Source organism: Candoia aspera, chromosome 6 (genome assembly GCF_035149785.1).
Source record: "Candoia aspera isolate rCanAsp1 chromosome 6, rCanAsp1.hap2, whole genome shotgun sequence".
Lineage (NCBI taxonomy): Eukaryota > Metazoa > Chordata > Lepidosauria > Squamata > Boidae > Candoia > Candoia aspera.
Window position 1 is genome coordinate 73,137,260 of NC_086158.1, and position 24,285 is coordinate 73,161,544.

Consider the following 24,285-nt stretch of genomic DNA (forward strand, 5'->3'; position numbering starts at 1 on the left):
TCTCAGACGCTCCGCAGCCTCCAGACTGAAATGCCAGGAGGAGGAGGAAGAGAAGGAGGAGACAAGAAGGAATGGCTCTGTTACAGCGACATGCAGCTCATGGGTGGAACTATGAAGTTGGTTACTGAAGCTAAAGAAAAGTGATGCATATACATGCTATACTGTCCATTAGATGACAAAACTGTCATGGATGAAATTCAAACGTAGGATTTACAATGCATGATGATTAAAAAGGGGAAATGCAAATTATGAGGAAGAAATATGAATGTGCATTAAATAATTACTGTCATTCACTCATTCATACCCATTACATACTTTCCATTTTTATGGGTATTAAAATAATGGTGAAATCAAGACAAATCAGGAAAAAAGAAGGACATTTCCTTTTTTAAAAAAGTACATTCTTTCCACAAGTCTGTGGTTTGAATTTCTCTCTTCTTCCTTTTAATTCAGGAATGATCTAAACAGGCTTAGATCGCCCCCTTCTGTAAAAATCAACCTTGTACATAAATTCCAAAAGTTGTCTCTAAATTTTCTGTAGTCAGGGTTTGTAGTAAGACAAAGAGAGGGAAATCTAAGTCAAAAGGGATAAATTGTAAGTAAGTTCTAGTCCTGCCTTAGGCATGAAGCCAGCTGGGTGACCTTGAGCCAGTCACTCTCCCTCAGCCCTAGGAAGAAGACAATGGCAAACCAATTCTGAAAATATAAATTGCATGGACTTGTCCAGGCACTTGCCAGGAGTCAAGACTAATTCAAAGGCATGCTCCTGTGTGCGCATGCGCACACACACACACACGTGTATAATAAAAATATTTGGAAATTCTCAGGCTCCAATCAATCCAGGTACTTCTCATGCTACCTATGCTAGATTGGCTTCCTAGGCACTTCCAATAAATACATATTTATGCAACGATTCTGTCTTTCCCTCCTAAAAAAGATCTGCTTTGCTAAGAAAAAAACAAAAAGGATCAAAAGGGTTGGGTCATGAAGTTTCCAAAGAAAGCTGCCATCATCTGAACCCCTCTAAGATTTTGTAACCCATTATGGTTTTCTACAATATATGCATCCAATCAGTATGTGAGCAAAACTGATTCTGAGTTTTCTGGGATCTCATAACACAGTTACCAGAAGGCTCTGGCCAAGATTACAAAATGAAAATACAAGGCCGCCCGCCATTCCCTTACCACTAATTTTCAGGTTCGTTTGCCTTTGGGGAGTGGGAAAATCTATGCTGGCCACTATGCCAAAGAGTCAAGGGGGTCAAAAAAGTCAAGATGGCAGCCCCAACCATGCACTCGAAGCCCTGCCCCTTTTTAGGTGCATCACAGAACATGTAAAAAAAGGGAGGAGCTTTGATCACAAAGGTGAGGCTGTCCACTTTTTGAAACCCTCCCTGTGGACACCCCTGGATCCATCTCCCCCGTTTCTCTTGGCAACACTGCCAGACCTGGTAGCAGATCCTGAGGCTTGAGGGATGGCACCAGAATATGTTGGGGGTGGGGAATAACCCAGTTGTCCCATCCCATGGAGGTATTCTGTAGGATCAGAGAGCTGTCAGGGAAAGGGAAAGGTAGAGCTGTCTTATCCACCAGGCTGGGTGATTGCTGAACATTTATCATAAATCTTCTGGTCATTTCTCAAAAATGTACTTCTACCTGCAGACTGGCATTGCAGTGCCTAATACATGGGTGGGTGGGTAAGGAGGAAGCTTTCCTGGATAAAAAGTTAGGGGTCTTACACTGGCAGTTCTGCTGGCAAGAGAAGTGGGGGACAGAGAACGTCTCTTTTTTTTCCATGGGTGCAGGAGTAGTAGGATAGCAAAGGAAGAAAGAGGGGAAGCTGGTCTTTCTGGTGCCAGTTCTCCCAACCCCAAACAATTAGTCTCCTTCCCACCCCAACCCCAGAAGGGGTTGTTTAGCCACTTCTCCTCACTTCCTCTTCCAAAGGGGAAGAGAAATGGGGCAGAAGTGGTCCCAGAAAAACTGGTGCCTCATCTCTCTCCCATTTTTCCTGCCACCTGTCACAAGAGAAGGGGGGGAAGAGAGAAGTAGAGGAACAGATCTCTCCCCACCCCCAACTTCTCTTGCTGTTGGTAGCAGAAGATGCAGAGCAAAAAAACAAAACAAAACACTTCATCCATGCCAGTTTCCATGCCATGGAGCAATCATTCCAAGGGAGCAGAAAACTGACAGCAGCAGACCCCCTTCTCCTTCTCTTACTTCCACAACCCTGCAACCCACTGCAAGAGATTCAGGAAGGGGAGACAAGCAGAGAAGACTCATCCCACAGAATGATCATAGGGTGGGACCAGTGAACCCACGGATCTTCAGCTCCCAATAACTGGCATGAACTGGTGTCAAAGGAGGTGTTCCTAAGCAGGATTCCTCAACCTTGGCAACTCTAAGCTCTGCGGACTTCAACTCCCAGAATTCCCCAGCCAGCTTTGCCAATTCTGGGGGTTGAAGTCCGCAGACCTTAGAGTTGCCAAGGTTGAGGAACCCTGTTCCTAAGGGTTGGGGCTGCACACAGCACTTTTCCAGCAGGCACCTCTGTCTGTGAACCCTTTAATGCTGCTGTGCATAAGAGCCCCCAGTTTCTGATTTCAAGACCAAATTTATTTATTTGCTTATTAGATTTATTACCTGGCACAATTCCAAGGCCTTCAGCACGTTACACTGAAGAAACATAAAGAATTAAACATGCACGGTAATAATAACAACAGTAATGATGCCTGTAATAAAAATGTCATGCCTTCAAGTGCACCTCTACCCAGGTCTACTCAGAGTTAGCGGTAATGAGCCCAGGACTTTTGCCACATTTGTGTCCCGTCTGGCAAAGAACTGCGGTCCCCAAAGTTCAGTAAATGACAATTGACTTATGTCATTACTGGATTAATGTTGACAGCAGAGTTCTCTCCCTCTGCTGCTCAGCTGAACGACCAGCCTTGGCGGGGAAACAAAGTATCTCGAGCCATCTGTGCAAAATTCACACGTTAGAACAGGGCTCCTCAACCTTGGCAACTCTAAGCTGTGCGGGCTTCAACTCCCAGAATTGGCAAAGCTGGCTGGGGAATTCTGGGAGTTGAAGTCCGCACAGCTTAGAGTTGCCAAGGTTGAGGAACCCTGCGCTAGAAAATAAAATCATCATTAAATCATCCCGGGGGTTGTAAAATCCAACCCCCTCGTTCCTTTCGTTATCGCTGCTCACGACCATTTCACATCGAACGTCAGCAAGAAAACCCGAGTCCCTGACGTCACGCAGCTGTCAAGTTCCGCCGCCCCTTGGTTTGGCCCCACGCGGCCCTCGTAGCCCGGTAACCAGGCGGAAGTGCCGTCACACGCAGCCGCGGCATTCAAACTCTCGGAAGCCGCGTTCGAGCGGGGCTAGGTTCGAAGAGGAGCGGTACTGCCGTTGTTTCCTGCTCGCCGTTCCGGGCCGTCCCGTCCCGTCCCGTCCCGTCCCGTCCCCTTCCTTCCGTGCGCGGTGGAAGGGAGGGCGCGCTGTTGTCAGTGCCGCCTCCGCCTTGCCATCTTAAAGCGCTCCTTTCTGCCCGGCTGCGTCCACCTAGCGCTCCAGAGGCTTTGCTGAGGTGTGTATGGGGAAGGCGGGGGGTCGGGGAGCCGTGCTTTTCCGCCTCAGCAAGTCGGTGCTGGAGCAGGCCTCTTGAGCCCTTGTGGAGAGAAAGAAGAGGAGAGCTACCTTGGAAACGGGCCTCAACAGGTGGCAGCACCTGGCCGATCTTGAAAGCTACCCGTACTCGGCCGTCCTAGGGCTTGGAAAGGAGACCACTAGGAAATCCTTAGGCTGTGCCTCCACTGGGACATCATGGAACCAGGCAAGGGCAAAACCATTTCCGTGACCCCCTCACCGAAAGAAACATCTTGGATGCGCTCAACAGTTGTCGGGTGTGACTTGAGGGCCTCTTTACCTCATCACAACAGTCTCGCCTTCTCTATAGTTGGTTACTTGCTCAGGTCAAAATACCAGACACTGTAAATGAGAGTTTCATTCAGCACACACAACGCAAAAGCACTGAATGTGGCGGACCCCTTGCAAGGGGTTCAAAGCCATTTTATAGTCAGGTGTAAACAGCTAGTCTGTGCATCTCTACTTCTAGAATTTTCAAGTTTTACTTTTGTAATAAGGAAGAGCCTAATTTCTCACATTCTAATTGACATACCTTATCTCTGTGGCTATGAGCATACTGTTTGTTCTTACATTCCATTCTAATCTAATCTACATACATGACTCTCTCGCTTCTGTGTAAGAGAAAAGCACTAACTTCCCTTCTAAAATGACATTAGTTTTTTAATAACTATTTTCTAGCACTACCTAGCCTTATTTTATCCAATTTTTATGTATATAACTCAAGGCGGCAAACATTCTTTATACTCCTGCCTCCTATTTCCCCACATCAACCAACCCTGTGAGGTGGATTGGTCTGAGAGAGGGTGCTGGTGGTAATGATACTTTTAGCTTTTGAAACTATTTTTCTGTCTCCATCAGTAATCCAGCCCTGTTGGAGCATGTCATATTTGAGGGTATTTCCAGTTACTTCAGTGTTTAATAAAGGGCAAATCTGAGATAAAGTCTTTTAATTGATAAGATTATTGTTCACTTCAGCTGATGTGCGTGGAAAAAAATACAGCTCCATGTAATTTTTTCTCTACAAAACAAACAACAATTAGGGAGACATCTTAACTGGGAGGGAATGGCAATTTCTCCTCAAGTACCCCCTTGCTCTCAGATTCATCTGGCTGCATTTCAGGTTTTATTATTTTTAAAAGTGACACACCCAGTTGCAAACATTCTTTATCTTAATCTCTGTGGCAAAGGCTATCTCCTTTGGATATGGTTTCTCATGGTTAGTTCAAGACATTTAGCAGCTGCATATTGCATTGTTTCTGTTTCCTTTAAGTTCCTTATCATCTCCATTTTTAACGTTTAATGTTCTATTTGGAAAGAACTTTTTCTATTTTATAAAAATGTTCAGTAGGTTTTGAAAGGAACTTTTATTCTTCATACTATTTATGATAAGGCAGAATCCTACATATCTTTATCTGTCTATTGTAAAACGCTGTGGTTATATATAATAAAACTATGAATAAATGGATTAATTGTAATCATAAGGATATATGTTAGAAAGTAATTCCCATGGGCTTGTACTATTTGTGGGATTGGAATTAGAGGGATTTTTTTAAATCTTGCAGATGAAGTGGCTGCTTCTTGAATAGTGCCTGATGATTTTTTTTGGAGAACTTGAAGTATGACATCAAAGGCCATCAAAGAGATGAATATCAGCAAGTGGGGATTCAAGTCCGGTGATTCCAAATCTGAATCAGAATTGCAGGTGTATAAGAAAGAAAATGCAGCTCTGAAAAAGTCTTTGGAAGAAATCATTAAGGGCAAAAGCAAAATGACACCTGAAGAAAGGAAGAGGCTTCTGGAGGTAATATAACTAAAGGACTGACAAAATAATCTTTGCTTTGCATCTTAATTAAAATCTGAATATTTGAAACAAAATACTTTATAACCCAAAGGCTTCACCTTTCATCTAATTACAGAAAGAAACCAATTGATAATGAGATGCTAACCCTTACTGTAATGTGATGTCTTAGCAGAATAGCCCTGTTTTTTCTTTCTCTGCCCTGCCATGCAGCCAATTAGCATTGCTTCTAGATTTCTGCAAGCACAACCACATCTGGCAATGGGATGGCAACATAATCTTCCCTAAAACACGTTAAATGTTTACTTCATTCATTCATTTACTAGTTCCTTCTCTTCTAATGCACATTAAGCACTCAGGGCTGGTAGTGTAACTCTTTCACTGTTGCTATTATTAACATACTGCAGTAACTTTAAAATGATTTGTTTCTTGATGATTTCATCAGAAGAGATTTGTGATTTTAGTGCATTTTTTTCCCAAGGCTTAGTTACTCTTTACTCTGTTTTTGTGTTCTCATAAACTCTGTGTATTTGAAAGCCTGTACAGACTATTGTAACATAAATAGTTTAAGTAGTTTAAACTATTTAAATTATTTCAAATTTAATTGTAAATAGCTGGCAGTTGATAAAGCATCATCTAAGCTGTTTATGTACAAACATTATTTATGTTATATTGTGCAGTTCTTGTTGGTGAAACACCATTTTTTGGGTTAGTTAAAATGGTGGAGCCTCTTCTACTTTTTGTTTCACTTTCATATTAACCTTAACATTAAATCCCTGGCTTCATAAGAATTGGAGTTGGTTGCAGCCTTTTTGTCTTTTTTAGTTATTTTGTCTTTTTTGTCTCTGCTTTTGGCATAGTATTTTAGTAAAATATGAACATTTTACTGAGACTGTACTTTTTGCAGTACAATTAAATGGACAATCTCTAGGTAGAATAGTACATTAATATTCCAAATCCTGTTATCATAAGCCTAATTTTGCTATCTTCACCCTCCAGTATATTAATGTTTGATGGCATGATTAGCCATTTCAAGTCAATCTGGAATTTATAGTTTGGAAACTGACCTATTTTCTTGTTAAATGCTTGCCTCTACTTCATTCAGAAAATACTTGCCCTTGAAACAGAAACAGAAGAATATAAAAGTAAACTTGGAAAAAAAGATCAAGAAATCCAGGTCCTGAAAGATGAGTTAAGAAGTAGAAGCAAAAATACAGGTGTTGCTTCCCTACGTGGTCAACTAGAAGAGAAAACAAAAGAAGTGGCTAAGCGGGAGCAGCTACTGAATTCCCTCTCGGAAGAGGTAGAATGGCAGAAAAACCATATATCTGCGGTTTCTGCAAGATGTACAGATCTTGAAAGCAGAGCCAGTAATGTCCAGATCTCCCAGGTGAGTTTATAAAAATGTGTGTAATCTTACCTAACCCTTTTCCTTATAGTGGTATTTGGAAGTTATTTGGGACTGAACTCTTTTTGAACTCTTTAACCTTGGATGGGGTTGCACTTGCCCATTTAAGAGTGGTGTGCAATCTGGGGGTCTTCCTGAACTCACAGCTCCTGCTTGATGAGGAAGACCTTTGCACAGCTTCATTTGGTGTACCAGTTATGCCCTTTCCTAGATCGGGATGCCTTAAGACATTCACTCATGCCCTAGACACCTCATGGTTTGACTACTGCATGCACTCTACATTGGGCTGCTCTTGAAGACCACCTGGAAGCTTCAACTGGTCCAGAATGCAGTGGCATGGACAGCGATGGGTATGCCTATGTGACACTTTGTTTCATGAGCTGCACTGGTTGCCAGTTTGCTTCCAGATGCAATTCAAGATGCTGGTTATGACCTATAAAGCCCTACATTGCCTAGAGTCTGATTTCTTGAGGGACTGCCTATCTCCCATCATATCAGCCTGTCTGGCTCAATCTGACAGGGTTGATGCACTCCAGATTCCCTAGATGAAGCAATGCTATCTATCAGGACCCTGGAAACATGCCTTCTCGGTCACAGTGTCTGCTTTCTGGAATGAGTTTCCCCTGAGATTGGGTGGCTCTTGGCCTGATGGTGCTCCAGAGGGCCTTAAAGATCTGGCTGTTCTCCCTGGCTTTAGGCAAGGGTGGCTGGATCCCTTGTAGGACATATGCATGTTGCTATTGGCCAGATTCACCATCTTGTTCATTGTTTATTTTATCTGGATTGCATATTGCTGTTCGTTTTTTATGCTGTGAGCTGTTCAGTGTCAACTGGAGTTGGGAGGTGTCCAAGCCAATTTATTTATTTATTTATTTATTTATTTATTTATTTATTTATTTATTTATAAATAAATAAATATAAATAGGAAAGAGAAACTGGGCTGTTGTGAAGTAATAATATGGAATGGCTTTAGTAATTTGCATCCTTGCAACCTCAAAGTGACAACCACCATTTTCCAGTTCGCTATCCACAAAAATAATAGGCATGTCATCACTGCAATTGAAATCTTCAGAGCTAAGGTAGTGCAGTATCTGCTTTATGGTACAGTGTTCTGAAGCTGTCATAGTACGGGCTCTCTAGAAGTGGTTTGGTCAAAATTTCTAAGGGCCATTGTCTGTCCAGTTAATTCTTTATTAAGATTAGACATAAGCCTGACTTCATTAGAGCCCAAATTTGACTTTGCCTTCTGAGAGGTTGGCTTCTGAGCAAAAGTTAAGGATAGATGAAAAATGGACATAATTTTTATTTCTACTTACACTTGTATTAGTTTCCTAGTCATCCTACAGCAATTCTGATGCTGAAAACTGCTTATCTGGACATCACTGTTAAAACCCAAGTTGATGAACAGATTGTAAATTTGATTCCACTGACCTGATTAGGTATGAGATATTATGGAAAAGGATTTCAGAAATACCACTTACCGAAGGTAGATGGCAGTAGAGTATCAGTCCTATAGAGTTTGAAACTTAAAATACCAAATGTCACAGTCAGGTGCTTGTTTAAATCACAAAGTATGTTTATAGACATTGGGTGATTGAAACATAGCAGTCATTATGCAAAACAATAAGTGCACTTAAACTCAACTAAATATATACATGCTGGTTGTATAGGTTTGGGACATAGTACTCTCTTTTGTTCTGAAGCTATAATGTACAAAGTTTTAAAATAATAGATTCTAGTCAAGATAATCTGATACTTATCCAAATACTTTTAGAGCTTCTGTCATCTTTTGCCAAATATGTGAAACTTTCCTATTTGTAGGTAGCTCAGTAGATTCTGTTCTGGAATTCATTAAGGTCTCCTTTGAGTCAAAAATGAACTCATGATTACATAGACAAGACCATGTAGGTGTGGGGTTTTGTTTTGTTTTGTTTTTTGCAAAGAGACAGAAGTGGTTTGCCATTTCCTTCTTCTGGCCATGTTTTTCTTTCTTTTCTTTTCTTTTTTACATTCCAGTCTAGATTAGAGCCATGGGGTTTTATGGTGGTCTCCCATCCAAATATAACCAGGTCCAATCCTGCTTAACGTTTTTGAAATTAGGCAAGTGCTTCTCTCTGTCCTAATCTGATCTTCACTGCAGAAGGAAATATTTAGTAGAAATGTGATACGTAGAATCTAGAATGCTTCATTGGTTTGACAAATAACAGAAGCCCAGTGCTTGCAAGGTGTAACGTGGCAGTACTTGCTCATATCTGGAACACACAGACATGTGCTTTCAGTTAATGGAATTGAACTATTTCACTATTCCTATTTTTTAACAGGAAAAGACTGTACACTGTTCTGGAACGCCAGTCAACATACATGAAGTTGAAATTCAACTGAAAGATGTAAGCCATTTCATCAAATATATTGTATATTTTATTTAAGGAATAAATAATAAAATAAAATAAAATTACAGACAATGCAGAATAATCCTATACTGGCCTGTCTGGAGCTGACTCACTGGTTTCCCAAAGAAGAGTACATGGGAATGTACTGTAGCTGTAATATAGTAAGTAATAGGGATATTAGGATCAAATACAAAATTTAGTTTTTCTTAGTAATCAGTCAGAGATCTGTAGCTTCCTAGAGACAGGACATGAAAGCAGAACCTCTTGTCCATTGTTCACCCTTGATTTCAAACAAAAATAACCAATTCATATATTTTACATTTAGACGCAAATGATTTTTAAAGGACTGACATAGTATTGTAGTCTTCACTTAATGATAATTAAGACCAGAATTTCTGTTGCTAAGTGATGCAGTCGTAAAGTGTGACATCATGTAACCTCATCGCTTAGCAATGGCAATCCTGGCAGTCCCCATTGCTATCGTTAAGCAAGGATCACGGGTCATTAAGCGAGGACCCCCTTGCGACTTCTTGCCAGCTTCCAACAAGCAAAGTCAATGGGGAAGCCAGCAGGAAGTTGTAAGTCCCAGGCGGCTTGCAAGCAGGCCAGTGGGTGGGTAGTGGCTCCTGCAGTGTGGCCGAGCAGGGAGTGGCTGCTGCCAGGTGCGGGAGGGTATGCAGGTGGCTGGCGCCGGGTGAGCATGACTGGGCAGGTGCTACAGAGTGCAGGTGTAGGGCGGGGGGTTCAGTGGACGCATGGGTGCTATGGAGTACTAAATCCCTGGGATCTCGTACTCAGTAGCCAGGCTCCTTGGGATAAAAAGCAGCGGGAGTGGAAACAACTTACAGAAGTGACTTGCAATCTTCCTGCTGGCTTCCCCATTGACTTTGCTTGTGGGAAGCCAGCAGGGAAGGTTGCAGATGGTGATCACGTGATTGCGGGATGCTGCAACCATAAGTGCAAGCCAGTTGCCAAGCTCCTCAATCACAATCACGTGACTGCAGGGTGCTGGAACAGCAGAACGTGGGGGACTGGTCGTAAGTACCACTCGTTCAGTGCCATCGTAACTTTGAACGGTCGCTGAATGAGTGGTTGTTAACCAAGGACTACCTGTATATGATTATATTACCCTGCAGAATAGTAGTTTTGCATTGGTTCAAATATTGTATTGAGGCAGATTCAAATCTGTGCTCAGTTTCCTCATTCAGTGAGGAGGCAGGAATTGAATTTAGTTCCATGGACTCCATGAAAGTGATCTAATTATGAAATGGTATGTAACAAAAGCTAATAACTGTTGCTGGTTTATGCCATAACTTTATAAGTTCAGCGTTATACTATATATAAGCCACTATCAGTACATTTTGAAATGTGCTAGTCGGAAAAAGTGCTATCAGACTCCTTATTTTTTGCTACCACAGGGTAACACAGATCTCCTCCAACGTCATCAGTAAATCCTGCTTTTATGTGCAGTGTTTTAGAATGTATCCATTCAGAGAAGAGTACATTATCTCAGTCAACGTTCATGTGATAAATAGATTAAATTGTAATTTCTCCATTCAACCATTAGTGTATTTGTCTGTAGGCAGAACACTGATCTGGCATGATGCCTCCCCTCTTTATTAGATGCTGCGGTAGTTCAGCCACACAAGTAGCACCTGTTCAGCATTTAACTCTGTACACCTGACCTGCATCTGAAGATTTGCAATATTCATCTGTTTTTCCGAATAAAACAAACAAATTCGAGGTATGGCAGGCAGCCAAAATCTCACTTCCCGTTCCTAGGTGGAAAAGAGGGTCAAAACCATGTTGAAAGCCCAGTGTAGGTTTTTTGATTATGCATTGGCCACTTTTGCTATTAAATGGCACATCCAGTTCTGTAGCAATTAAGAATGGATGATTAAACAAAAATGCAGTACAATTTGCTTACTTCAAACAAGGCTAGGGACTGAAAGCTCTAACTTTGTTAGATTACATCTGTTAAATATTGCTATCTTGTCTATATCTCTGAACACTCACTCATTTAAGGAAAATATAAAGAGGACTGTGAAACTAGTACTCTGAGCTAGGAAACAAGTGCCTTACATTCCATTAACAGCAAGCCTTATGTCTCATGAGAACTATTTTAAAAATAAATTCAAAAACTGCTTGAATATAATACAAAGGATGGCTGTTTAAACACAAGTTTCCATTGAGCTATTGGAAGCCTTCTGTACGGCTTCAAATAAAGTTAAATAAGTGAATATACCTGCTATAGTTTGATCTGCATGTTATCCTAAGCTTTTTATTTGTAAAGGAATAAAAAATTTCTTGTCAGGGTTTTTTAAATCTCCTACATACACACATTAAATGCATTGCTTTATTATTGTGGAGAGTTTTTTTTTCACCAATGAGCATACATCTTTTTAAAACCGAACAACCATTTGATGATATTGTGAGACCATTATTTTTTTGTGCATTTCTATGGTATCTTTTTGAACCCATCTTTCAAAGGCAGCAACAACATACAAGAATCAAAATCAAAACAATACATTAATCTAATAAAACATTCAAATGGTAATATAGCAGTAAGATATTCATCTAGTACGTTGCCAGTATAGTTAAGTAGCGGAGTGACACATCCGTTTGAAGCCACTTTAAAGACGGGTGGTTTTGGAATCCATTGCCACAACGTAGAAGGGAACTGACACATTCTTTGGGAGTTATATTAGGGGAGGGGCTGCTGCTGAGAAGGCCCTGCCCCTAATGTCCATCACTGATTATTCATTGAGAAGACATGTCATCAGCAACAATTAGGTTCTGGAACAGAATGTTTGAAGAAGGTTACAGTTCTGTGCACGCTTCAGAGTAACTTCAATTGAAATTACTTAAGAGTAAACGTATATTGATGATGTTAAATTTTTTTTGAGATTTTGTAATCTAAATAATTCGTTTAGCATTGTTAATCAGATGTGAAATTAGAAAAAAAGTACAACTTAAAGAGCTTTCAGAGACCTCTCAATATGGAATTATTCAACACAGGCATACTTTACAAGAGATTACAGATGGCATGTAAATATTTACCCTATTCTTCCAAAGGTTTCTTGACCTTAAAGAAAACTACACTTCAGTCTTTGTTTAAAGTTCTCTAACTTATTTGTATTTACACTTCCTGACACACCATCCAATAAGGCAGGGCTGGGCAGAGATCTCGGTCTGGGCACTGAAAATACTAGCTTTAAACTTTTGCTTTTCCTTGTAGGGTTGTCTTTGTATACTAAAGCTCAGAAGGGTCTGAAAGTAAAGGGGTCATATCCTGATCATATCCTTTTTTGGAAGTGGATCAGTCCTTTAGGTTCAGGTTTCTAACCAAAGCTAATGTCACAAGACGACAAACTGCAAGATACCTTCATACCCTGTGGACAGCTGCTCTGGTTTTATTTTCTCTATAGCAAGTACAGTGGCCTGATTAAGATTAGGATCAAAGCATGGTACAAAGTGAGAGCCAGTTTGGTGTGGTGGTTAAGGCATCAGGCTAGAAACCAGGAAACTGGGAGAACTACCATAGGCACAAAACTAATTGGGTGACCTTGAGCCAGTCACTCCCCTCAGCTCTAGGAAGAAGGCAAAGGCAAACCATTGCTGAACTCTTGCCAAGAAAACTGCAGGAACTAGTCCAGGCAGTCAGCAGGAGTCAACACTTACTCAAAGACACACACACACACACACAAACAAAAATGGGGAGTGGGGGACATCCTTTGTCCCCAGGCCTCTAATTATGAACAAAAAGTCACACAATCCATGAGTAAATGAGTATGGTGCCAATGAGAAATTGTATAAATTTCCATTGGCGCCATAGAAATATGTGTAAAATTTGTCCTTAAGAATTAAGTTTACCTTCCACCAACTCAGCTGCTACACTCCTATATTACAGAAAATAAAATATATAGGGCAGCCACATATTGAAGGCTTTGTGTACTTTGGCCCTAAATTCTATATGTAAAGGAATGAAAATTATAAACTTTTTAAATGTTAAGCTATGGACTTTGGGAAGATATAAAAACACTCCATGGGGCTAAGTATACTTGGAGGACAACCTTAAAACTATATTGGAATCACATATCTAATGGAATGGCTAGTTGTGAGGGAGGCTTTAAGATTTCTGCCACTGAGTGACTATGATCCACCAAAGAAAGCATGTATCTGCCACGTATGTTTGACCATAAAACTTACAGGTCAACCGACCTTTAGAAATTGAGCTGGTTTCTCTTGTAGAGCTTTTTGAAGTTACACATTAAAAATTCCATGAGCTTGCTCTGGAAATGCAGTCCTCTGGATGGAGAAATGGTTACCATTCTTGTTCAGTTTCTTGTTTTAATCCCTGATGTTAACAGAATCTTGGAGCTTGTTGTGCTTACTCAGATGGAAATCCCGTTATTTCAGTGACATTTGTTACCGGACAGGAGTGCTTCATGTTGAAGTTTGCATTCTGCTAATCTAGTTGGCTTCTGAATGGACACACGGCAACGGATTTCTATAGTTCGCATTTTTCAATTTGAGTATAGTTATTAGTTCTGGAAGTCTCATTGCTCAGCTGTTATATTTCACACGGAAGTTCTTCTCCAGAGGCTCAAAGTGAGGATTGAATCCGTTTTCCTCTCCTGCATGCCTTTCTTAGTATTTGCTGTCATCTTCTGTTTTCCTTCTTAATTTTGTGCTCCTACTCTATTGCCAATTTCTTGCAATTCTCTCTCCAGTGGTTTCTGTATTTACTCTCTTGTATGGTATTCTCCACTTTCCTTCTTGGTAATGTTAACAATTTATTTCTTTCCTAAAATCCCTGTGGCTTTTTACCTCAGAAAGGAAGGTTCTCTTTCCCCTCAACTCCACTGGCAACCACCACCCCACCCCTGCAAAATCCCTTCTCCATCTCCTTTACCCAATCTTTTTGTGTTCTTCTTCAAATAACGGGCAAAATCCCTACCTCCACACCTGCCCCCCCTCCCTCTCATAATCTCTGTTGCCAGGTCACTCTTCTGGAAAAGAAATGGCTATTGTGACCAAAATGAGCAATAGTAGCTCTGAGTGTTTCTTTTTTGACTCTCCCTCAAGCCATCTCTCTTTTTTGCTTCTTTTCCTTCCCTCGAGCAGCCCTTCCTTCCTTCCTTCCTTCCTTCCTTCCTTCCTTCCTTCCTTCCTTCCTTCCTTCCTTCTTTCCTTATACTTTCTTGTACTAACAACTCTTGTATGTGTGTACGATTGCACTGGTACAGGTGCCCAATCCATCCAAAAGGTGGTAGAACAATTGAATGAGAAAGAATTTGGCAGGCAATAGGCCACGGTTGGTTCTAAATGTGGCCTGCGCATAAGCAGGATTTGGAGCCTGTGATAAATGAGTTTGTTCTGCTTCTTCAGGCTCATTGCCACTGTCCCACCTTTATGTGACTCATGGTTTGAACAAGCAAAGGGACAACATGAGTCAAATGTACTGGGAAATCATGTGACGTCTGCATGAAACCTTGCTGATTTAATTTGGAACTGTCTTTTGAGTAAAGATGCATAGGATTGCACCGTTCATTTTATTGGGTTCTATTAAAAATTAAGGTAAATAATATCCAATCCTATGCATATTTACTTGGAAATCATCTAATCTAATTCAATCTGCTTCTTTTCAAGTTAAATTTGAAAGTGGATCTCAAACACTATCGTGGTTAGGTATCACTGTATATTGGACCACATCAATATATCGTCATTTCCAATAGCAGAGTGTGCCGATAATGAAGAAAAAGTACAGAGATAATTTTTCACTGGTTAAATGTTTGCTTCTGCTGTACTCTACTGAAATGTAGTGTTACCAGGAGTCATGCAAAAGAGGCCTTGCAAATAGGGTGCATTTGAAATATCTGATTTTCTGGAAATGGGGATATAAAATTAGTTGGGTTTTTTTCCGTAGAAGTCTGTTTTACTAACTTTCAAATCTCTTTACAGGCTTTAGAGAAAAACCAGCAGTGGCTAATATATGACCAGCAACGGGAGGCTTATGTTCAGAATCTCTTAGCAAGGATTTTTGAACTGGAGCAGCAGCTAGAAACTGTTAACCAACAGCAAGCAAAAGAAGCTAGGGCAGAAGGTATTGACTGAATATTCTTCAAACTTCACAGAGCCACAAAAGTTAACTTATATTGATCAGATTTCCCTGTATTGCTCTACACATTACATCTGTAAGAACAGCTCTTCTGACATCTATATTTGTGCTGCTGTAGTTTTGGGAGGGGAGGGGGAGAAAATTGTTTAGATTCCAGACTCCCAATTGTATAGATAGGAGAAGAGGATTTGTTGATTGGGTCTGGCATATACAACTTGCTTTTTAGATGTTGATTTAAAAATGCTATCATTCAAATTGAGTCTACATTATTTCTGAGAACAACTCCCATAGAACAGAGATGCAGGCAAGACTTCTTGATATCAAGTTTTACAGTTAGTTTGCTTCTGCAAATTCTTCTGCTGTTAAGTAGTTGTTTTGTGCCTGAATAGCTATTAGTATTTACATTTGTTAGCATCTGTATGCCATGAGGGATACTGGCATTGCTGTGATTTTGCAGGTTATACAACTTTCAGACATTGTAAGAAAGTTATTAGACAATGCAACAACTTTGTATCTGCTACTCCAGAAGACAGGAGTAGAACTAGTGGATGGAAATTCCAAGGATATTTTGGCTGAAGATTAGGAGAAATTTCCACTGTCGAGAGCTGTTCAGTTGTGAAACAGGCTGCCTTCTAGGGCAGTAAACTTTCCTTCAGTACAGGAGAATATCTCTTCTTCACTGCAAGTATTCAAGCAGAGGTTCAGAAATCTTTAGCTAGGAATGTTGTAATTCATCTTACATTGCAGATTCTGAACTGAGCAGAGATTGGACTACATGACATCTGTAATGCAAATATGTGCAAGAATGCCTGGCTTACACTCTTAGCATAAATCCAGTTTAGAGCTGCTGCCTCAGGCCTTCTAGTGGCATAGTCTGCAAGAGTTTTTACATATTGTTTCCACCAAGGTGTCTTGGGTTGGGTTGGATAGGCCCCACAAAGTCTACTGTCACTTTCTGGGATGGAATTTCTAAGACAGGTAATGTCCTTGCTGTTCCTCACCCTCTGCCAAGTATCATTGTGATCTGACATATTCAGTCGCATCCCAGCCATATCCAGTCCATAGTTTTCCTTTGTTTATAGCTATCCTATATATCCATTTGGATGGTCATGTGCCAAGCTTAAGATATACTTACAAAACTTGTTAGGCACAGCTAGCCATCTCTGGGGCTTGCATCTCTCCCTATGATCTTTTGGAAATACTCATGACACAATAGTTATTTTAATGAACCTGGAGTTCTGAGCCTTGTTGAGAGGACTGGGGTTCATTCTGCCTTCTCTCAGATCTTGAACAGGTTCTGACTCTCCCCTTGCTCTCTCCTGACCTCTTCTAAATTGCTCCTGAGGATTCCTGCTTTTCTAATTCCAATTCCTAAATCATCACCATCCCCTTCTCCTTCTCCTCCCACTTCTCAATAGCATCCAGGGGAGCTCTATTCCCTCATGTGAATCTAGCTATCCCATCAAACCTGAAAGCTAGAAATAAAAATGTTATTGTGTAGAAATCTCTTCATAGTATGGGCTAAAATAATTTAGGAAAAAGGAAAAAATTACCTGCCTACTGGTCACAGGCCAGCCTGTATATTAGACACCAACAACACTGTTTTGGGGGGAGGGGGGAGATGTGTGTGTTGTGAAAACTAAAGAAAAAAAATTGCACTGAGCTGTCCTCTAGGTCCACTTATCCCACCTATAGAACCTTGTAGTGGCAGGGCTGAACCAGTAAGGTGAAAGGCTGAAGTTTCCAAACTTCTCCCAGAATACCATGGTGTTTTCCCAGCCTGACCTCTCCTACCTTGATGTAGCTCCTTGGTAGTTAATGTTGCTATCACTTATTTTCCAGGGGTGCTTGGCATCTTTCCCCCTAACCCCAGTCGACCAGAAAGATTGGGTTACCGCAGCCCTGTGCTGTCATCCCGATATATGAAAAGATAAAAATGAGGAAAACCTGACGTAATTTCTGTAGAACAACTTCCTGGCTGTGTAGTGTAGAGGAATACAGCCAGAGGTTTCAACTCTTCCTCTTCCTTTTTGGGTAATAAATCAATGTAGCAAGTCATAAACAAAAACTGTATTAAGAGGAACAATTAAGGACATTTCTGGTCATTGGTTAAACGTCACAATATGCTGCTAGTCTAGTACAAACGGTGTGACTTCCTTTTTGAAATGGGAAATGCTACAATTTAATAGCATAGAGTACAAAAATATTCTAAATAAATTTAATATGTTCTTGACCAGTCTAAGGTATGGATGAAAAAGGGCTGACATTAAGCATCCAATTCCCTATCATTGTCCAGAAAGATAGAATATTAAACTTAAGCACAGAAACATAAGGATCACAATTCGAATGTAATATCTCCCACTAATGTTTTTTTCCTATTCCTATAGAGAGTAGTTGTCTCTGGAAACATGCTCCCCTGCTCCAAGATTTTTCCTGGAAATACCACTTTAATCAGAGACTAGAGAAGAACAGTGGTAGTTTTCTTCTCTCCACCTTGCCATACAACTACTGGCTCTGTTTTCCCAGGTTCTACCACTAGTTTTTAAAAGAACAAGTTTTATCGTATACAGGAGAGGAAGGGGTTAGAGCATCTGTCTGCACCTACATGCCTAAGATCTCTCTCCCTCTTGAATGATGGTAGAAAGATGGATGTCACTGAATGTGGGCCAGGGTTTGCAGCCTGTACTTTTACTACAATTTCCAAGATACATCATACAAATCTATTTTCATGATTATGTGTAATTAGTAAGGGAAGGACTCTCAATAGTCAAAAGTAACATATAAGTATGACTTTCCACGAGAGCTAGAAAAGTTGTAGTAACTTCAGAGATGGAACGGTGGTATGGAAGAAACTGTCAAAATTGATCTTCATCACTGACATATTCAGAAGGATATTTTAAAAGCTTATAGGACTAATCTATATGTGTTTGCTGGTTTTTAAGGTCACTAAATGAACCTTACTGGGGATTTGAACACTAAATGAAGTACAGGTAGTCCTCATTTAATGACCATTTGTTTAGTGATGGTTTTGACTTAGGACAGTGCTGAAAACCCTGACTTACAACTGGTGCTCACACTTATGACTGTCACAGTGTCCCTGAGGTCACATGATCACAATTTGGGACCTTGGCAACCAGTTTGCATTTATAACCACTGCAGCATCCTGTGGTCACATGATCACCATTTTAGACCTTCCTGGCCCTCTTCTGGCAAGCAAAATCAATGGGGAACCGCGTGATTTTGTCCTAACAGCCAGGAACCACGCTGATACAAGGAATAGGTCTCTAGTGTTTTACTACTGCTACATAAACAGAAAATCCTAACAAACTGAAGAAGCGTGGGAAAAACCCAGACATATAAACCCCAAAGGCTAAGGCGGGCCCGATCTGTGTCTCTTTGAATGGCTACCTAATTCCTCAGTACTATGCATGCGCTTTACAGCCTGGATGGGAGCCCCCTGCTCGCCATCCTTACTCATGACAGATTTGCTTAACAACCACGTGGTTCGTTTACCACCAGAAAAAAGGTAGAATCAGGGTGGATTTGCTTAATGACCGCTTTGCTTAGAAACCAAAATTCCAGTCTCAATTGTGGTCATTAAGTGAGGACTATCTGTACATCAAGCACTATTGTACCCTTGGAGGGTTGTAGAATTTCAGTAATATAAAATGCCATATGGAAAGCTATAAGAAGTATCTACATCAGAATACAATTTAATTCAAGTTTCCCATTTTATACCACCTGTATTTCCTAAAAAAAATATAAAGCAGATTGTCATGCAAAACCATATTGATTTAGAAGTAAAGTACTAAATAAATAGCAGATAAATTGATATTCTTAATCCTTTAAAGTACTGTAAAATAATTTGTGTTAATGTTAGAATATATTACAAAATAACAGTGCTTAAAGTTGCTAGTACCTATGAAGTATCCTTCCGTTTTTTTGAGTTAAATTTTCATATTCAGATTTTTGAATTTGTTTTTATTTTATTTTCACTTTTAACATTCTGTAAGGCAAGAAACAAGAATACAAGATAACATCCCCAAACAGTATATCTCAAAATTCGGTCATTTGAAGTAACTGAATAGAGTAATATTATAGTATGGATGCTAAATTTGAAAAGCCCAAGAAGCTCCTGTGATTATGGTTTCTGGGCTTGCTATGAGAAGATGCCAACATGTGAGATATGATGATGCCATAATTCAATTCTTACATCTAAGGTGCAATTTGCTGGTTTACTTAATATTTTCATGGATGTCTTTTCTGTTCTGCTCCATGTCCCTTTGCCCTCTGGTGGAATCCTAAAAGAAGACAAGCAGAGATATTATGAACAGATGTTGGCAACAGCTGAAAGGAATCTGGAAGCAGAAAGGCAGATTGTGTCCCAGCTGCATGTTGATCTTAGTGAATTGCAAAGGAAGTATGATGAGATTAAGCAAGAGGCAATAAATGTGAATGGCCTACTGAAGCTGCAGAAGCAAGCTGATATTAAGACTCTTCAGGATGAAAACCACATCAAAGGGCAAATCTTGCAAAGACTTACACATGAAAATGAAGTGGCCAGGAAAAAGCTGGATGAAGAAAAGAAGCGCAGCCAGGCCCTCTCGTCTCAGGTCTGTGGGCTGCCGCACAAGCGCTTTATAACCGATTTCCCAAATTGATCCTGCAAACTGGGGATTCAGGGAGTTGCAGGTTCATCCCATTTGGATGGTGGAAGGTTGGGTTAGGATTAGTTGTGTCTGTCTACTCTGAAAATGAAAGCCCTTAAAAAAAATTCTGCTGATGTGGCTAACAGCCAGTAGCAACCTGTGTGTATATCTCAACATTGATTTGGGCAGGGGGTGAAAGAAAATATCAAGTGGAAGGGAATTGTGTTAGTAGCATTTGCACCTTCAACCTTCTGCTCTAAATATATCCATTTAATGTTGCTTTAAATTTTGTCAGAGGTGGTATAGTATGGAGAGACAGCATTTGTACTGAGACAGCCATCTTATCTAGGACTGCTACTGAAGGCTACCTCTGTATTTAGACCAATATAGCTGGATCAGATGAGAAGGAATTGGGAGGAACAAGAATTAAGAAAACGCTTCATGCTGTCACTTTTTTCATTGCAGTAGAAGTAAAATGTAGCAGAGGAAGAGCAAAATAAACCCATGATAATGTCTTGTATCTATTATTTGGAAGCTTTTTATGTACTGATTGTAACATAATCTTCTGCTCATGTTCTATAGATTGAAGTGCTCCACAGGTCTTTGCTAAAACAGCAAGAAGAACAGACAAGAATAGCAGCTTTGGAACAACAGGTACTAAATTATGCTCCCTGCTATTTTGAAGCACATAGAAAAGTTCTTTGTGACTAATATCCACAACTATAATATTCATTTTAATATCAAAAAATTGTCCTAAGTTGGAAATGGATAGTGTACATTTCTGTTGCCCAGAAATCATAATATTAATGTAATTTGTCATAGTGACTGCTCATATTTAAGTTCTGAACAGAATATGAATTTAGAATTCATTCAGGATTAATTGTATCCCCTTGTAGTCTGTCTCTACTTCTTTTATCGAACTATTCTTCCCTTTTATCTATAAAAAAGTACAATTTATTTTGTTTGTGTATAGACAGAAGTTTAAATGGAACACTTAATTATCAAATACGAAAAAAGCATTTAGTTAGGAGGCCACCTCATTGTTCATCTGCTTCTTTTCTTCTAGATCCAGTCATGCACATCAGACTTTGAGAATGAAAAGCTAGATCGCCAGAACCTGCAACACCAGTTGAACAAAGTCCTTAAGGAACTGCGGAAGGCAAGAGACCAAATTACTCGTCTTGAGCCCTCAGTAAGTACTGCTGGATTAATTAAAGACTGAATCTTTACTGGAGCTGTGCAGAGATCCAGTTTGAAGGGCAAAATGAGATTTGGAGCACATATGGGTGTACTTGTAGCGTCTGTCAGGAACACCATAACCCAAATGAGTCTTCTTCTGATATATAATAGCTGCTCAGCCTTGGGGAAAGGCAGAATGTGGTTCTGAATCTCATTTTGCCCTTCAAATCTGGATCTCTGCACAGCCCTAATACATACTTTCCCTTTCCACATATAGCATGTATACTGAGCTGCAATTTTTGCTGAATGTGTATTTTATTTGCCAGGTGTGCAGTTGTGCATGGCCTGTCCCAACTTCTGATTATTTGATGCTGTATAGACTACTCCGAGGACCTTTGCTTTTAAAACAGCATCTTGTGGAGAATTTAAAAACATGGTAGATATATCAGAAGAGTCAGACGGACTTCTCTTGATATGAAACCTGAGTGTCTTTTTTTCCTTTACACATCACTAGATTCTTATATTCCAGTCAGATACCCCTTTTTAATTCAATTATATTTAGATATTTTGACCCCTAAAGAAATACAGTTGGCGTGCATTATAAATTATATACTGTCATGTTTAAATGCAACAGTTTTTTTTCCAGAAGCTTCCAGAACGTGGTGAATGTTTAGAAGACTTAGACAACTTCCAGTCTGCTTTCGAAGACAAGTTGATAATACAAGAGAAACGTTCTTCACCCAAACGTACAAGTCTTCTGGATGAAAGTTTCCTGGAGTGCCCCAGATGTAAAACCCAATATCCTACAAGCCAGCATAGGGAACTATTAGCTCATATTGATTTCTGTGCAGTTTAAGTCCTAGAGGAAGCCTGTAGCTACATCTCAATACACCCATGTAATTTAACTGAAAATAATAGCTTTTTAAAAACAACTCATGAAGATGCTAAAGGACTACAGTTCGTGTTTCAACTAAAACTTTTGTGCTGTAATTTAATGTTTATGAAGGACTGGGCAGTAAACAACTCTGAGCATGGTATCTTGAAGTCCGAACTACTGATTGTATTTGCACTCTCGGGCAAGAAAGTTACCTTACTTTCTGTAGGCTAATGCATCATGCAAATGTTCAATTATTGCCACTTTTACTTTACCAGATTAACATGTGATTCTTTGCCTTGCCTCCAGAAATGCATTTGGTCATTTCAGTTTATCGAGACCCTCTAACAACTGCAAAAAGGAAAATGTTTTAATATCCAATGAGCTGTAAGCATATAGTCCACATGAGGGAACGCATGGAGACAGTTGGGTGTAAGAGAAAAAAAAATATATAAAGTAGCCCAACTTCTAATTTCCACTGAACTTTTCTTTGTAAAAAGAAAGCAAGTCCCCGATTCAGAACATCAGGGTGTGTCTTGATTATGGCATCCATTTGGTTTGAGATACACTCTCATTTGCACTTGTTATCCCTGAGCTGAAAGCTTAGGGATATAACTTATCAGGGAGCCTGTATAAGGAAATGCTTTTTAAAATAATAAAATGGAATTGGCTATTCCAGCAATACTCTACATATGTCTTTTTTATTTTTATAAGAATTTTATTGAGTTTCAAAGCAAAGGTAAAAGCAAAAAAAAAAAACTACAAAGAAAAAAAGAAAAACTAAAAAATGTGAAAAAACGAGAAAAAATTTTTTTTTTCAAAGTTACAAAAAGATGTGACTTCCAACTTTTAACAGCAAGGATATACAAAAATTTTCCATAATCAATCTCTTACTCTATATTAAACCACAACCACATTATTTCTATAAATCATTCCACTTTGGCACATTATTTTGTTGTTTATTCATTCAGTCGCTTCCGACTCTTCGTGACTTCATGGACCAGCACACGCCAGAGCTTCCTGTCGGTCGTCAACACCCCCAGCTCCCCCAGGGACAAGTCCGTCACCTCTAGAATATCATCCATCCACCTTGCCCTTGGTCGGCCCCTCTTCCTTTTGCCCTCCACTCTTCCCAGCATCAGCATCTTCTCCAGGGTGTCCTGTCTTCTCATTGTGTGGCCAAAGTATTTCAGTTTTGCCTTTAATATTCCCTCAAGTGAGCAGTCTGGCTTTATTTCCTGGAGGATGGACTGGTTTGATCTTCTTGCAGTCCAAGGCACTCTCAGAATTTTCCTCCAACACCACAGTTCCAAAGCATCGATCTTCCTTCTCTCAGCCTTCCTTATGGTCCAGCTCTCGCAGCCATATGTTACTATGGGGAACACCATTGCTTTAACAATGCGGACCTTTGTTGTCAGTGTGATGTCTCTGCTCTTAACTATTTTATCGAGATTTGTCATTGCTCTTCTCCCAAGGATTAAGTGTCTTCTGATTTCCTGACTGCAGTCAGCATCTGCAGTAATCTTTGCACCTAGAAATACAAAGTCTTTCACTGCTTCTACATTTTCTCCCTCTATTTGCCAGTTATCGATCAAGCTGGTTGCCATAATCTTGGTTTTTTTGAGGTTTAGTTGCAAGCCAGCTTTTGCACTTTCTTCTTTCACCTTCATCATAAGGCTCCTCAGTTCCTCTTCGCTTTCAGCCATCAAAGTGGTATCATCTGCATATCTGAGATTGTTAATGTTTCTTCCAGCGATTTTAACTCCAGCCTTGGATTCCTCAAGCCCAGCATGTCGCATGATGTGTTCTGCGTACAAGTTGAATAGGTAGGGTGAGAGTATACAGCCCTACCGTACTCCTTTCCCAATCTTAAACCAGTCCGTTGTTCCGTGGTCTGTTCTTACTGTTGCTACTTGGTCGTTATACAGATTCTTCAGGAGGCAGACAAGATGACTTGGTATCCCCATACCGCTAAGAACTTGCCACAATTTGTTATGGTCCACACAGTCAAAGGCTTTAGAATAGTCAATAAAACAGAAATAGATGTTTTTCTGAAACTCCCTGGCTTTTTCCATTATCCAGCAGATATTGGCAATTTGGTCTCTAGTTCCTCTGCCTTTTCTAAACCCAGCTTGTACATCTGGCAATTCTCGCTCCATGAATTGCTGAAGTCTACCTTGCAGGACCTTGAGCATTACCTTACTGGCATGTGAAATGA

General features: G+C 40.1%; 1 protein-coding gene across 3 annotated transcripts; it reads left to right on the top strand.

Annotated features, from left to right (window-relative positions):
• Positions 1-3,350: 3,350 nt before the first annotated feature.
• On the top strand, positions 3,351-22,751 carry CEP55 (centrosomal protein 55). 3 transcript variants are annotated; one of them, XM_063307395.1, is made up of 9 exons: positions 3,351-3,589; positions 5,211-5,449; positions 6,552-6,836; positions 9,176-9,241; positions 15,209-15,350; positions 19,674-19,978; positions 20,597-20,668; positions 21,081-21,206; positions 21,828-22,751. In XM_063307395.1, the coding sequence occupies exons 2-9, from the start codon at positions 5,267-5,269 to the stop codon at positions 22,047-22,049; spliced, it is 1,401 nt and encodes a 466-aa protein (XP_063163465.1). In that variant the 5' UTR covers positions 3,351-3,589; positions 5,211-5,266; the 3' UTR covers positions 22,050-22,751. The 3 variants fall into 3 exon arrangements, with proteins under 3 accessions (XP_063163465.1, XP_063163467.1, XP_063163466.1); XM_063307397.1 differs by having other exon boundaries at positions 21,840-22,751; XM_063307396.1 differs by having other exon boundaries at positions 19,677-19,978.
• The last annotated feature ends 1,534 nt before the right edge of the window (positions 22,752-24,285 follow it).